Source organism: Lepisosteus oculatus, chromosome 11, assembly GCF_040954835.1.
Source record: "Lepisosteus oculatus isolate fLepOcu1 chromosome 11, fLepOcu1.hap2, whole genome shotgun sequence".
Lineage (NCBI taxonomy): Eukaryota > Metazoa > Chordata > Actinopteri > Semionotiformes > Lepisosteidae > Lepisosteus > Lepisosteus oculatus.
Window position 1 is genome coordinate 26,554,777 of NC_090706.1, and position 16,595 is coordinate 26,571,371.

The 16,595-nt window shown below is 35.8% G+C and overlaps 1 protein-coding gene across 1 annotated transcript; it reads left to right on the plus strand.

Moving 5' to 3' along the window:
* The first annotated feature begins 8,982 nt into the window (after window positions 1-8,982).
* On the plus strand, window positions 8,983-16,418 carry LOC102695002 (leukocyte cell-derived chemotaxin-2-like). The gene is made up of 6 exons (XM_015349575.2): window positions 8,983-9,089; window positions 9,435-9,500; window positions 11,167-11,340; window positions 11,929-12,022; window positions 13,693-13,838; window positions 15,080-16,418. Exons 2-6 carry the CDS (start codon window positions 9,458-9,460, stop codon window positions 15,244-15,246), a joined length of 624 nt encoding a protein of 207 aa, XP_015205061.2. The 5' UTR covers window positions 8,983-9,089; window positions 9,435-9,457; the 3' UTR covers window positions 15,247-16,418.
* Window positions 16,419-16,595: the final 177 nt, after the last annotated feature.

A 16,595-nucleotide genomic window follows, 5' to 3' on the forward strand; every position in this document is an offset into this window, starting at 1 on the left:
AGTCATATTATGCCTCTAACATGGCCTTAGCACCTGTGACAATATTGTTTCAATATTGTTAAAATTAACAAACAATCTCTGCCCCTGTTCCAAGCACTTGACACTGACATTAAGAGTTCATCTTTACCCTGAGCTCAGCTGGTCAATGTTGTGTGTCTAAGTATTGACATTATTTTATTATTATTATACTTTATAATAAAAACAATGGAATAAATAGTCCTGGGACTTATACATCATGCAAAAATAAATGCAATAACCAATAACTGAATTCATCTGCATTGACATGTAAAGAACTTATTGCAGAAGACTTTATCGGAATAACTGATCGTAACTGAACTGTGACTGACAATCAATGTCAACCAGCAAAGCTCAAATCTCAGCCCTGCACAGCAGAGAAAGCAAAGTCTCAACCAGAAAGAATTTGTGGCATTACATTTTATTAAAGATCATTGATAATATTTTCACTTATTATTTTTCTCTTTATCTTCACATACCTGCACCACACTGTAAATTGGGTCTCTTAGTTAATTAACCATCCTAAAGTACAGAGACGTAGTCAAACAAATTATACCGACGTTCCCTTGCTCTGATGAATGTGAGGTTTTTGTTAGCAGAAACCATGACATAAAAATATTCATAAAAATAGTCAAGTCAGGGATTAGAAATGTATTTCATAACTTTGACCATTTTCAGTGTCACTCTAATTAAGATGCACCTTTCTCAAACTCTGACCTGTCTCAACCTGTATTTATATCATCTGATCAGATAGTAAGGCTCCAAGGAAGTGTAATGAAAAAAGCAGTGTATTTTTTGTTTGATAAGCAACTGAGAGATTAGTAAACAGCTATATTCCGATTGTACATTTTTTAATTCCACCAACTAACTGATGTATTCTATAAATGTCATAAAGCACAGCAAGCCTAATTACTAATATTATTTTCCAGTCTCCAAAATCATAGCTGAAAAGATATACAGTAGAAATTATTCAGTACAATGTATTTGTTAATCATTATGCATAGCGTAGGCAGCAAAAAGCACAAAAAAATTATTTCTACTTTGGTGCAATTTTGAATAGAACATTTTTGTTCTTGCTGGAAAAAAGGAAAAAATCAGATGGAGTCTCAAAGACATACAAAGAAGTTACATATTGCTCTGTAGGCTGTAGGTGGAAACAGACAGAGATCATCTCACATTCTTTCAATTTGTCTTCAGAATTGCCATGAAACAAGGCTTAGCAAACTCAGATTTGATCACATGAGAGTGTAGGAGCACATCAGCTTCTGCTAGTGCTGGGAGAGAATGATAGAGACTTTGAAAAATTGGGGCAACACTAGTATGTATCAAACAAATAGTGTGAAACAAACAATAAACCAAAGAAAGGTGATTAAAATATTTTGTGATTCATTCCATTGATAGTCATTCCTTGCACAAGTCCTTAAGTCATTGTTCTACAGACCATGTCTGTAAATGCACAAAACTATTCAGTTATATTTCTGTTCAGTAATATAGTGCCATAGACTGCAAATTCTCTTTGCTTAGAACAGCTTATAACACCCATCCTAGTAGATAATCCTAGAGCACAAAAAGCAAATAAAAGGATGGCTTTGGCCTATCTAGCTGTTTTGTTTGGGTCAATTCTACCAGCTTTAGGTTGCTACAGCAAAATAGTTAAGGTTAACCTCTGTCTTTGCTATATGATCTTTTCTTTTTGAACTAGGTTCATTCCCCCATTTTGCCCACATTATCATTTATTGTTAGTAACACCTTAGTCCTACATCATAAGGTCATGGAGCCTAACTTGGACAAAAGGCGAGATACACCCTTCGCCGGGCACCAGTTGTTCTCAGAGGACATGCACAGGGGACAATTAAGAGACTCTGTATAGCTCCTGAAGAAAATCTAAGAAATCACAAAGTGATACTCCACACAGAAGGCGCCCCATGTCAGAATCTACCCCAGGACTGAAGAACTGTGAGGCAGCCACATAGAACTACCGTCTGTAATATTAATTCTGATTTAACTCTTAAAATCTTTTCATCCGTGCACAAATCTATTTAAATATCCTAGAATGATGCGAGAAAATACATTTACTCAAGATGTCCAGAACTCATCCAAATGTAGAGACCTGTGCATCAGCAAATGAGTGTTCAGCTATCACCAAACCTCAAAATGCATTAATGATTCGACTCAAATTCCAATTACAGTTTAAACTGAAATAAAGAAAGAAGGAAAATATCTGATTTCTAAAAAATAATAAGAGTTGAATAATAATAATAATCACTTTCCTCTATGTATGAATTCACTGTAACAGAAATGTGCATTTTTCATGAGTATACTTTGTGGTCTTAGTGTCATGGAGACTTTCTGCCACCTAGTGATTATACCCGTGAATTTCACTTTTAGGGTTAAGAGCTTCTGTGCCATAGATTGGTGAATGATTTTGCTTATTCTTATAAGAATCCAATCAGCTAATTTCTTTTTTTTATATCAATGTTTTGTGCTACATTCCTTAAGTGTCTGTGGTTTTCACTTTGCATCTTAACATAGCAGGAGATAGTTGCTTTCTTCATCAACAGCACATTTTCTCCCTCTGTTTCAAAGTGATGATTACAACTACAACCATTCCATGGTTAACAATTAGCATTTAATTATCTAAATTAAATGTCTTTTGTTAAATTACATCTTATACATACTTATACATGACAATTCAGAATACAGATATGAAGTGCACTTTAGTTCAATCACAGTAACTGTTACTGATATTTAATTTATTAATTAGATATGTGCTTTTTATTAGGCTGCCTTGCAGTGAAAAAACACTGTTAGTCACATTAAAGATGTGTGGTAATGGATTGTTTTTTTTTGCCTCATCCTATATTCAGAGGCTATCTGATATTCTAATACTTTAATTTTCCTTTACTAAGCAAGTTAGTTTCAACTCCAAATGTATGTTTTATCCAAATAGTTCTCTGTAATGTTGTTTTCTGTATTTCACAAATTTATTTTGACTGACATTTTTTGGATTAAAAAAGTATTTCAATTTAATTACGTTTCTTATCTGCAGTAAAGTAAGCAGACTGCATCGTGTTATAAATATTCATGTGTAGTTCTCTTTAACATCCTTCTATTCACCTGTTTGCGGAAGGTGAAGATAGGGAAAGAGCCTGAAATGTTGTAATATTTTTTCTGAGTGGCATTTCAACTACATATCACTTTGCTACCTTCTGGCTAATCAGTATAAGTAAGTGAAGTATTTGTAATGGAAAATAATAGAGCTTTTGTAACACAGAGGCATTTGGGTACAGTGCTGTGTATCACCAATTGTACTCAGTCAACATAAGTCTATTAATGCTACCTGGGAGAATTCACAACTATGTGAAAAAACTTACTATACAAAAATATACCAATATGATTGTTTTACAATTGTACAAATTTTCTGTTTCTTCTTAATCTGCATGGTAAACTACATTTTGATATGTCAGCCTTTTGTCCTTATTGAAATAGACTTACAATGATCTCCTTTAAGATGTTGGTGGAAATAAACAGACTACTGATGTGTCAGTGCTTCACAACATGCACAGCATTGAGAGAGTGTGCAGATACGCTTGGTTGGTTCCCAGGAAGGAAAGTGTGCCATGCAATACTATAGCTCACATGGCAACTTGCCTTGGGAATCCTTCAACAATTGCCTGTCCGCTTAGAAATTCGTATCTCCAGCAGTATTTGTGGCCCTCATTTTCATGTGAATGTTCAAAAATATATCATTACAATTTTTCTTATGGTAGTCACCCTGTTTTAAGAGATGGATTTGTTTCCATGGAGCCAATTCATCAAGATCAGTCAAGGTGTCATCTACAGTACCTCTGATTCACACTGAAACATCTTTGACATCAACTATTTCAGACACATTAGAATCCAGTACTGTTAAGTGCTCACAGATACATTGATCTGTATCTGTTATTTAATCCATCAGCTGAATTCTCTTGATGCTTTGATGCCACTGTTGTGTTGTAAGTATCAAGGGGCACCTTGTTCTGTATCCTGAAAACAAATGGGTTTCAACATGGACAGTAGGCAGAGATTAATAAATGTGGCATGCACCAGCCTCTTATGGCCTCATTAAGTTTTATAACCTAACACAAAGATTTGGAAACATATCTTTTTGCAGCAGCATGAAATCACAATTGCTCTCTGTCCCATCAGAATAATTCACAGAAGTAAAAATAAACGCAGGGTATAGATTAGGAGAGAGTGTGTTAATTACATTTCTTGTGAGCCAATTCCAATAATTTGAAAGACCTTATCAGATTTTGCTTTTCTTGGCAATTGTACTGGGCCCTCTACATTCAACTAAACAATAATTAACACTTAACTTTGATAACCCACTGTTCCCAAACTGTAATTATATTTTTTGATTCATTTGAAAGTAGTGTTGTGTAAGTCCTGTGAAATTAAAAATAGAGGCCCATTGACGTTTCAGGAACAGTGTTACAGATATAGACATTGCTATTAATGTGGAGACAAAATGTGAGAAAATGTCCTCTCAAAGAAAGATAGTAACTCTAATGGATAAGGTAGGGAAAATCCTTAAAATGCAATAAATCCTTTTTTAGAAACCAAATTACATCTTATTTAAATTAAAATACTCTCTGGGCAGATCTTAGAATAGTAAATAACAGAATAAAAGTCAATGGGAATTCCCCACAAAAATAGGAATACAAAGGTGTTTGTTTGTGACACTCTCTGAAGCTTCTAATATTTGGCTTCTTTGACTCATTTCTCTCCAAACTGCCATAGATACAAAAGTATATTTAGAAAATAAATCTAAAAATATATGCATTATATTAATAAATACGGTACATAATAAATAACTTTAAGTAGAGGATAATTCTTTGTTCCTTTGCAATATTCCATACATGATGACAGAGCTTCCCACTGGATCCTATTTATAAACTATTCAAAAAGCAAAACTTACATACTGTAGTTAGATTCCATATAACATGCCAACATTTACTTATTTTAACTAAATTATGAAGAACCTCTCATGTTAGGGATCTTATATATTAGCATGGTTAAGTATTATTGACGTGCTGTACATGGTTTATGACACTGTTGTACATTTTGTACCTTGAAGCAAATCATAAATATGCCAGTATGTTCAAATCTCTATTTTTGTTACTATATTTTAAAGTGTTATGACCATCTTGTAAGCAAATATTGGTATAAAGCAAGTTACCACCACAGTTTCCAGAATCTCCAGCTTCCTGTTTTCAGCTCTAGAGAAGAACACACAGGAATTAACTGTCCAAAGATGTCAGATTAACAGCTTCACCATGTCTCAGAAGGGTATCGTTAAAAATCAGCAAAGAAAAATTATACAAAATGCATAGCATATTAAGTCACAGCTTTAGCGCTATTGTAATGTAGTTTTTATTCTTCACTGTTTCATTTTTTCCAATAGATTAGATTAAATCATAGTAGATAAAATATGAATGCCCAGTGGATTGTTGTGACCTGAGCGACAAAAGTCACTAATCACAGTGAATTGGGCTATAAAGAACAAAGCCCTGATTCATTGTCACTCGGTGACATTGTTATGCTATCTAAAAAACACTGATTTTTCACTCAGATTCTCTCCAAAAGCCTTAAGGAGACAAAGGTCCTAAGATCCTAAAATCCATCTGGATTTAAAGAAAAGTGCTTTTGTTAAACACAAAGGATTTTTATAAGTCAATGCGTAGAACTCCGGCACAGCTTACAGATTTGTCAAAAAAACAGGTCACATACCCTTTTCATTTCTCTGTGAGTAGTTTAGGTAAATTGCAATTTGCCGTCAAATACAAATTTATTTTTGTTCTCCATTTAAACATTCCAGGAGTAAATGTCAGTTATTAAGCTCTCTAGTTTTTAAAAAACAGAGTGTCTGGAGAGTTAGAATGTATTTTTGCAATGCAGTAAATGGTGCATTGCAACATTTCACAGTACATAAGGGAGAATGGAATGAAGTGTCTTGCTGTTGCTAGGAAACACTTGTGGCTTCCCTAAAATCTCCCTGAAATACTAGTTCAGCAAGGTAGAAGAATGCCATTTTGTTCTCGAAGTATGTATGAAATACCTGATTTGTTCTGAATTTAAGGACATATTGGTATAAGGAGCTTTTGATTTAATGAACACTTTTAAAAAAATTGCAAAAAAAAATAAATGTACAGTACTAGGTGAAAGCAAAGGTACATTTTCGATTCTTTACCATATGCTCTATCAATTCTATAGCGCTTAATCCCCGCAAAGATATTTGATTATCAAAGCTAAAGGCTCAAATCACTCTCACGCTCTGTGCTTCTGAACTTAAAACCACATTAAAATTCAGTTTCTGCAGCATTAACACTGTCACTGTGGATATCCTATTGAAGATCCTTGGTTTTTTAAACTAGAATGCTTGTCAGGCTCCCTGGTTTTAACTTTGAAAACTACCTGAAAATGAATGACATTTTTATTCAAAGCTGCATTCACTGTAATTATTAGATCTCTGTACCACATAATTTTGATTTTGCTGCTACTCTTGATAAAATTAAATTGGGGGATTTATACTGCAGACATCCTAGAACATTGTGCATTCCACGCTCGACCCTGTATTGTGAGACAGAAGAGAAACACATCAGCACATTTATCAGCACATTTAATTTTTCTGTCAAGATTTGTCTGAACAGTGCATAATGCATGAGAGTTCAGAGGTTCAGAGATTGTGCTGGCATGTTTCACATGCTGATGAAAGAGATGAGACCTGTTTAGGAAGAGAAATTCACAGTGATATATCAGCAGTGGACACAGACCCAGTCCTTACTGGTGCAAAGAGAAAGGGATCTGGTGCCCAGGCCTGGAGAGCCGAGGGGTTTTCTTTTTCAAGCCCTTGTTCAATTGAATTAATTTAATTATATTTTGAAATGAATATTCCCTTGTGAGGGAGTGAGAGACGGCTTTAAGAGAAAGCCACCTATTAGGGAGAGAAAATAAGTTTAATATAAGACACACCTGGCCTAACTGAAAAATTGGCATCCAGAGGGAGTGAGATTATACATGAGGGAGAAGAAGAGATAGAATAGGTTCTGTGTGGAACTGGACACTAATTAAGAGCTGTATTTGGGCTGGAAGAAAGGAGAGTGGGAAATCCAGATGATGATGAAGATGATGGTGGTGGCAGAAAATACTTGCCCAACAGACCCAAAGGTGAGGCAGAAAGGTCTGCCAGCAATTCTAGGTCATAGTAATTTGTTTGCAGGCTCAGGAGGGTTGGTGTGCAGTACCTAGGTGCAGCTCAACCAGGGTTGAAACGAGGTATTGGCACCTGTATGAGTAATGCATTGCAAGGTAGCAATCCATCTTCTCCCCATAACTAAGAAGGGGGTGTAAATAGAACAGCTAAAGTTTTTAATACTGCAGATATTATTGGCTGACAGGTGTGCGATCTCAGAAAGTGTGAGAGTGAACAACAAACTGGCTGCTGTTTTGTCATAGGTACAAGTGGTGATTAATGAAGACAGAGAGACATCCCTGGCCAAACAGGATCAGCTGGTGTAGAGAGATATGACAAGAGTGAATGATTGTTTGTGAACAGCATACCAAGGGAAAAAAGAAGTAAAAAGTTGACAGAGCAGAGCAGATTGAGTAGCTGATTAGTGATCACGGAACTGAAGAACTATGATTGCATGACATGGAGTGGCTTAGATAGAATACTCTAATGCCTAATTAGATGAGTAATCAATTAGTGGTATTGAGATAAAGATCTGAGTGAGTGAAACTCCCAGGAAAAGAATGATGAAACACAAGATCATGTTGACATCTGAGAGGGTTAAGGGGAACAGGTTTAGGGTGCCAATCTGTTCACATATTCTTCCTCATGTGCATGTTGGTTATCTCACAATCCTTGCAAAAACAAGCAGTACAGGTGAAACTGTCTACATTAAATTGCTTCTCCCTATCAGGTCACCATGAAGAAGAAATTTGGGTGCCAAACCTTATCACTCTGCCATGCAGGAAACTCTGACACCTTGATGCTGTAAGCTTAGACTCAAGGGCAAGTTTTCTAAATCTTCTTAAACATGCAGGACTGAAGTTCTCCAGTACTAGGGATACCACATTCAAAACAAAATAAAACATTATTCACAAGCAGCCTATCACTTTACTTAAAATGAATAATTGTACATCATACATTTTAAGTAACTTTTTTGTCTGTTTTTAATATTTTTTCTCTAATTAACACAACAGACATGTACTGACCCTTACAGTATGTAGTCTTCCAACATTACCAGATAAATAAAAATTTGCATCTTGTGTACAACATTTACATAGTGTTTTGTGTGTCTGTTTTGTGGGTGTTCTTGCGTGTTGTTGGTACAGATAACAGCAGTGCATTTTCAAGTGCTTTCGATGATTCATCGGTGATCTGTGGACAAGAAAAGAAAACAAGTTATTTTCCCCCACAGTGTATCATCATATAAAGCCTGTAATTAATAAAAATGTTTCCAAATTATAATATGGACAAGTGCACAAAATGTGCAAGGCTGAAAAGATGCCAGTGTTTTGAATTGTTTAGTCCAATTGTTGGACACATCTGTACAAGATATGAAAAGATACCAGGAACAGTCCCTGTTCTATACAGTGTGTCTCGTACGGTATAGTGTTATGTTGTTTGTGATGGAATATTACCGTAAACAAGATTCATAAAAGAAAAGTTTAAAGCCATACTAGATCCTGTACTAAGTAAATATAAACAAATTACTTTGGAAATTCACAAATACTGGAGCACAGTAAAAACTAAAAAATTTCAGTGTGAGAAACACAAGGCACTTTCCTTTGCTATTGAATTATGTCTGAAACACACTGTTTGTCCCCATTATTTAAAAATAACTCACAGTTGAAGGAACAGCCTACACTGTGAGACATGGGCCCAAGTATATGTATTTTATTGCCAATCTAAATGTTGACACACAGAAGAATATCCTACTGCCAGCACTTCATTTGTGACTTGAGCAGTGATTAAACAGCAGTCTCTTTGTGCCACCCTGAGAGTGCAGATAGAATCGAATGGATTGGTAAGAGATACCGCTACATTGGTCTTTTTCTTCTTTTGATCTGTAATTTGAACTTGATCATATTTATTGCTTGAGATATATAATTATAAAGGCTTTCCCTGCACCGTGTTTGTTCTGGTTTGCATGTTTTTAGATCTTTAATGCTAAATGTAATGATCTAGAGAAGGCCACGTACAGTACGTGCCCATTCATTGCAAACTATTTTTAAGAATGCCCGTTTTGTAAGGAAGTGTTATGTAAAACCATGTAAAGTGTTAAAGTGTAGGGAAGTGTGAAGAAGGGAAAAAGCAAATGTTAAAGGAGGTCATTGAAGAAAACTTGTTTTGTTCTGTTTTTCTGTTTAAGCATCCAATAAAGAAAAGGGGAGAATGTCAGTAAAGACACCTTTTATCTCAGTGGTTCTTGCATGTTGTAAGTAAAGTTTCAAAGTATGTAAAAAAAAAACACTATATGAACTGTTACTTAACTTTATTTTTATGCACACCGATAATTTCAGGGGTCTGGGATAATAAAACAACAAAAAACATATTACCAAAGAAACAACTCTGATAAACCATGTATTTACATCACAGTTAATCATTACAATATTAAAGCAAATGTGTAAATTATGTGCTTAACATGATTCACAGGTGGCGAAGACTATTTATTATTTTTGTTTCGGCATAGACCACTTGCATATCGCTAAACTTTGTCACCATTTCACAAGGTTCAGAAAATAATATTGCTGAGTTCCAGAGAGAATGCTGTACCACCATATAGACCTCACTGTCATTATTGAAGTCCATCTTTGAGCTGAACAGATAAAAATCGACTGGTACAGGATCTGAACTGTAATATCAAGGTCCTCAATGTTCTAAACTCTAGATCTTACTTTGTGTACAGCAGGTCCATGTTGCCGTGTTGCTTTTGTCTTTTGTCTCTAAGAGTTGCCTTGCTTTTTAGGGCAGCAGCCATATGGGTGATAGAAGTTTGCTATGGTCATGGCTTCAGTGATGACATGACTTCAGAACTAACCAGCATCATGTTGTTATGAGTGCATAAATAACCTTGTGAAGTTGTGGCATAAGAGAGGAGGTGGGCAAAGGGACTGTGCTGAAATGTTTTACCCAGCAGTTAAACATATTTGATTAATAATTTACAAATTCACTAAACAAACTCTTCTGTGTGTGTATATACTGTACAATGAGACAAACAGAAGATGTGGACTGAATCGTTGAGCTCTGAGAGAGAGATCACTGTGATACAGTATGTGAAACATTTGAGGCTTAATTAAATTTTGCCAGGAACATTCAAATGAATTGTCACTGGCCCAGAAAACATACACTTGTATATTCTTTATTTCAAACATTTGTTTTGCATTGTCATAATAATGCAACTGTAAAGTATGTGTTTACATATGGTAACAGCCTATCCCAGGCTGGTACAGGAAAACAGCAGTTTTTCTCAATTTTCTTTAACTTTTATAACTGCAATAAGAAGCTTCTGGAGCAATATTTGCCTAAATAAAACCTCTGACTCTGCCATAACAGAAGAATATTCCTATATTATATCTGTCAGGAGGGAGACAGAAGATCAGGATGCTTACTCCATTTTATTTCACTTATATTTCCTGATAAGCAGAGTGAGGTCACCTGCTGACATCAATTGGTTAGAATGTTTTTCTTTGCTAAAAGCTGCCACAAAAGTGTGCTTGGCATCCAGGGATACTGTCATTACAATTGTCCTCTAGTGAGAACTAACTCATTTCAATTAAGGTTACAGGCATTAATTTACAGGGGCTGCTAAGTGCAATGGCAATTAATTACCTGCCAGTGAAGGTGACTATAACTGTAACCACCACTCTGGCTGCTGTTGCAAAATATAATTACCCATAGAGAGGGAAATGGACCACAAAACTGGTATTCAATGTCATGATTTTGATTTTGAACTCCATTAATATTTTGAAATCCAAACCATGCATAGTTACAGATATTATTATTACTAGTAGTATAATTGATATCCAGATGCATTTACTGTATAAGTATTAATACTACTGTACAGTACATTTGCCCTTACTCATTATTCTTCTTTGTTATAGGGCTCTTGTTTTGTCATGGTCTTGCCACTCCAAAGAGAGAGGCGAAGAAAGTGAAAAGCGATGTTGCCTGTAGCAGAATTGGAGGCATTTGTCAACGTTCCTCATACGTCTGCGCAGGGAGATACCTGAAGAGCAAGTGTGCAGGCCCTGCAACCCGTCAGTGCTGTCTGGAAGGTACAGTACCAGGCAATCTGACCCACCGGGAGCACTGTCACTGGAAATCGATAGAGCAGCTACACAGCAGCCAAAGAGACAGAAAGCAGTGTGGATGTTAGTAACCTGCCAAGAGCATCTCTTTTTAGCAGTTACAACATTCTAAGTCAATTATACAGAGCTATGCACACAACATATTATTCAAGCTTAGATCCCTATAATACCTGTCAATAAGAATCTGTTTGTGTGTTATTGATGATGCTATAACGGGTTAAAAAAAGGACTACATCCCCATGACCCTTTGGGTTGGTTTAGGCTTTGATCAGGATTATGTTTTTGTTATCAACATCCACTTGGACAACATTTGTTTTAAAGAATCTTCACCTCATATAATGTGGTGAGTCACAGTCTTATAAACCCGCTGGAGAGGAAAGAGGGATTAAAATAGCTTTAGATCTTTTTTTCTTTATAGTTATTAATAATTTCTACAGCACTTACTATACCTCTGCCATTGTTGAAAACATTGCTCTCTATTGCTTTCTGAGTCAATACAGCTGTGGCTTTCTTTGTTTTTACATTTCACTCTTCCTTCTCCATCCCCTCTTCCAGATTCTGGGGCATGGGATGTTCTATGTTCTGGTCACCATTCGAACAGAGTAAGGGGCTGTGACAAATTTGGCTGTGGACATTTCAATTCTAAAAGGTATCCTACTGGCAGTTATTTATTTCTACTGTGTGTTTCTCTAGAACCAAATCCAGTAGACACAACCTTAAACAGATTTTATACAGAAGGTATTTATGAGTAAAACCATTCTGAGAGGAAAAACAGCAAAGCCACAAGTGCAAGGATATTATTTAACAAGTGCTATTTTTAGAATCCTCTGTCACCTCAGGCTTTCTCTAAATAGGTTACTGAAACCTGTTTTTACAGCAAAACCTACGCTCATTTAAAACAAGACAGGATATCAATCGGCAAAAATATACCACCCTTTCAAATGTTCTTGTTTTAAAATGGAGAAGGAAATGCTATCTTTGTTATACACATCCTGGCCTAAAAAAAGTCCATGAGCCCCCAGTCAAGTGAATCATCTCTCAGTGGCAAGCAATATGTGGTTGACTTTATAAGCATGAAGCACACTTCCATCACCTTCCCTGGCCAGAACAATCCCTACTGTACATCTCAATCCTATTTTAATCAGCCGGAACCAGTGGAACACGCCATTCAATCCCACACCCCATTTACTTCATCACAGCCCCAAATGAGACGCGGCTCAATATATTTCAAAACCTATACAATGACATCCTGTCCAAGGCATTCCTGCTGCTTACGGAGGCCCAGCACAATGGGAGCTAATGTATTGACCAGTGATCAAATATTGTTCCTAATTGTATTTTAATTGTTATAGATCGTTAAAAACAACATAAAATAAGAGGCTTTCATAGGAGAATATACAGTACTGTCACATTGTGCTCATTTAGTTGCTACTGCTGTAGCTTATTGATCCAGAGTTAACAAAAGGTTAACAGTTCCCTAACTTCAGAACTATGAGATGCATGTAAATTTAAATGAATACATTCATTTGTTACTGTACTTCAGAATAAATATACTTAAATCTCCATCTATGTAATGGCACTGTTATGCAAAAAAGAAAAAAACTACAAGGCTTTGTCAATTGCATCCTTTGCTGTTTGATATAACTGCTGAAATGTTTCCTTCTAAGATTTCACACTAATTTAGCTACTCTAAGAGTTTAATGTTTAGCTGGACAAGTTACAAAAGGCCTTTTCCAAACTGATAATTTGTAGTTTTTCCAGGTCTGATAAAAGGTTTCTGAGACAATGACAAAAAAATCAACTAAATCTGAAATATTTTATCAGAAATGTCAGAAATGAAATTCCCTCATTAATCTATAAGATGAGAGAGATATAAATATCACTTTATTGGCCATACACATTTTCTTATATTAGGAATTTGTCTTTTTTCACATATCTCAACTTGCTCTCCATGAGATACACAGACAAGGCAAAAAGCTTGGGGTCAGATCACAGGTCAGCCATTTATACAGCACCCCTGGAGCAGTTGGAGTTAAGCGTCTTGCTCAGGGCCCCAACAGATTAGGATTCCTCTGCCAGCTGCAGGATATGAACCAGCAACCTTCCAGCCACAGGCACAGATCCTTAGCCACATAGCCACTGCACCACCCCAGCTCTGTTCCAATCAATCCTTTGGGCTAATTCACAGAGATACAAAACGTTTTTTTTCCTAAAGAAATGAAATGGGTACTAAATCCATAAAATGCCAAATTGTAAACTTTTGTGAGTGTTTTCTTCTTTTGCCTTTGTTGAATTCAATTCTATATCATTGTACCCTAGGGGCAGTCACGTCCACAAGGCTGTGGACATAGTGTGTGATGATTACACAGTTGTCCACGCTCCCTTCACAGGCATGTTGAGGGGTCGAGTTCAGCCACATGGGGATTCCAGCACTAATGATGATGGTGTTGAACTCTCAAACTCAGGTGAGATATGATGCCTCAATGTCTGCTTTCATAAGCACCTTATTCCCAAAGGCAAAACTAACCCATCTCAGTCCTGAGGTGTCTGCCCACCTTTCTGCAAATATAATGACGGTGGAAAATATAATGACTAAATGGAACTAATTTAATCTCACAGCATATTCAATTTAAACAAAGTAACAAGACATCAAATTATTTTTTTCTACATCTTCAGCAGCTAAAAAAATCTTACTGTGCTTGAAACAAATGATGAGCTACATATCTGCAATAATATTACCATTGTCTGATTATGCCAAGCAAACATTAGTGTAATGTAAACTAGCCAATGTGCAAGAAGATGTTTTGATGAACTCCACATTCTCTGTAAAACTTGACCCAGGAAGCTTGAGAAATGTTAATAATCTCACAAAAGGCTAGGAGTGCACAAACATCTGACAGCAACGATGGTAATTAAGATTACATCTGCAATCTCTCATTAGCTTCCATTTCACATATACACACAAACTGGCTGGTTTGCTTTGAAAAACAACCATGCTGCCATTAGCCGTAATTAAGTGAGGAGAGAAAACAGTTCATTAAAGGAAAGATACACTTTAGGTCACACAGCAGCTTATGCTGTTTTTGTAAAGCAAGCGATTTGGAAAGAAAACAAAGAGTGAAGTTCATATCAGAGAAGACTATTAATAAATGTTTATTAAAATCACAGTAAAATATGGCTTTTGTGGCTTTGGCTAGGACAAGCTATTAATTAGTAAAGCCTTTTTAGTGATACTGAGAAATAAACTGAGATGGATTCCAATGTCAGATTCCAGATACTGATGATTGTAGGTAAGTCTATCCAGAAGGTTGCTTAATAAGATTTCCTTATAACACATATAAAGTCAAGAGTTGGCCTGCTCTACAGCAAGCTTTTGGGTTTCTTTTGCTCAGACTTGAACAGATTCTTCATAACAAAACAGGTATAATTTCTTACACAGATTTTCAGATATATTGGCTTTCAACTGTCTCAAAACAATAGTTTTGTGTCAAACGTGTTTGTAGGCAAGTCACATAATTTAGCTAAAAGGCAGTATTCTTACAGACATTTTTTCTTTTAATTGTAAAAGAAAGCAGGCGTATGTAGTAGTATATACTATTATATATACTATTATATAATAATATTATAACTAAAAAGGACTGCTTAGAAAATATCTACATATCCATTGATCAATCCATCTGCCTATTCACCTTTTTATCTTTTAAAGTGCACTGCGTGAAGATTTTCAATATCCGTCCCAGCCGATACAAAGGATTCGTCTCCAAAGGCGAGAGCCTGGGCTACGTGCTCCCTATGCAGGAAAAGTATTCCGGGATCACCTCTCACCTTCATCTCCAGATGTGTGACAAATCTGATCCTACACCCTACATTTAAAGTGTATCGTGCTTTGAAATAGAAAGTGGGCACGAGTCTACTTTGTTGCTAAATATTACTTGACCTTCAAGGCAATTCCATTAAACTTTAGTGTCCCGGGAGTATTTTCCAATATAAAAACAATGAATAATAAATCATATTATTGTAACCGGATAATTTCTCCAAGGGAGTATATATGTTGTAGAAGTTCTATTATAACCAGTAGAGGGCAGAACGCATTTTATTTATAGTCGTTCAGGTGGGTAGCTGCGTCAGCATGCGTAGGCTGCAAAGAACAAGTATAGTCTGTGCATGGCACTGTCTATAACGCAGCACTAGATGGCGACCGTCACCAACAAAAACACAAATTATCATTTACAACGCTCTTAAAATGCAGTAGGTTGTTTAAGACAAAATTGGCTCAGATCAATCCTGTGTTTATCTCGGAATATATGCTGTTAATTTTGATTTATAGATACATTTGAGGAAATTCAACAATATTTACAGTTATGCTGACAAAGTAGAACTTTTATCCTAATTTTTAATAGTCTTTTAATTAATCTTTGCTGAGCGCTAATTTTTTCAGGGCCAAGAACAGTTGCATTGTTCCAGCCAAACTTGGGGGGAACAAATATCTGATTCCTTTTGGCCTGGCTTATAATCATCTTTGAACTCTTTTATTACAATCACATGAGCTTTGTACCTATCTGATACAAACTCTTGCTTATCATCAATAAGTGTTGCTTTGTCCATTTTCACTGTTGTGCTGCATTTCTCAGGTTATGTGATAGCCAGACTGCTGATCTTTCACATAAATATTTTTCATTCACTATGCATACACTACAAGTTATATGCTTTACAGCTACTTTCATATAAATCAAAGATTATATAAGCCAATTGCCAGGGCCCTGGCCAAAGTGTCTGCAGGCTTTCATTAAATCTTGAAAGTAAATGAACTAAAACATCCAGGGACTGGTACACTTAACAGATTCTCTCAGTTCTTCAAGTACTGCTTTAAAGACACCTAGAAAACCTGCAGACTCACTTGCTCTTCAGGACCAGGACTGGATGCCCTGCATTCATATTTTAATTACTTTACAAAGTGAACATGCTTTCATGTTGTTTGTGGCTTTTTTAAATCATACTAGGTACTGCAAATGTTTTAAATGAATTAAATTTAGGATCGATTTCAACCTTGTGTAGAGATCATTTTCCTTTTTCCCATTTATTATATACTCTTAGACTCTTGTTCATTACAAATAAAATATAACAAATATATTTAGTTTTATATGCAGTTACTATTGTTTGACTATAAACTATTTTCCAGTATTAGTTTCATATAATTGCAGGATGAACAGAAGCAGTGTATG

Excerpts from the sequence above, each read along its gene's own strand:
- LOC102695002 (XM_015349575.2), top strand. The coding sequence starts at position 9,458 with ATGTCAGTAAAGACACCTTTTATCTCAGTGGTTCTTGCATGTT. Across the intron at positions 9,501-11,166 it reads CTCAGTGGTTCTTGCATGTT|GGCTCTTGTTTTGTCATGGT; the intron begins GTAAGTAAAGTT and ends TCTTTGTTATAG. Across the intron at positions 13,839-15,079 it reads TGTTGAACTCTCAAACTCAG|TGCACTGCGTGAAGATTTTC; the intron begins GTGAGATATGAT and ends TATCTTTTAAAG.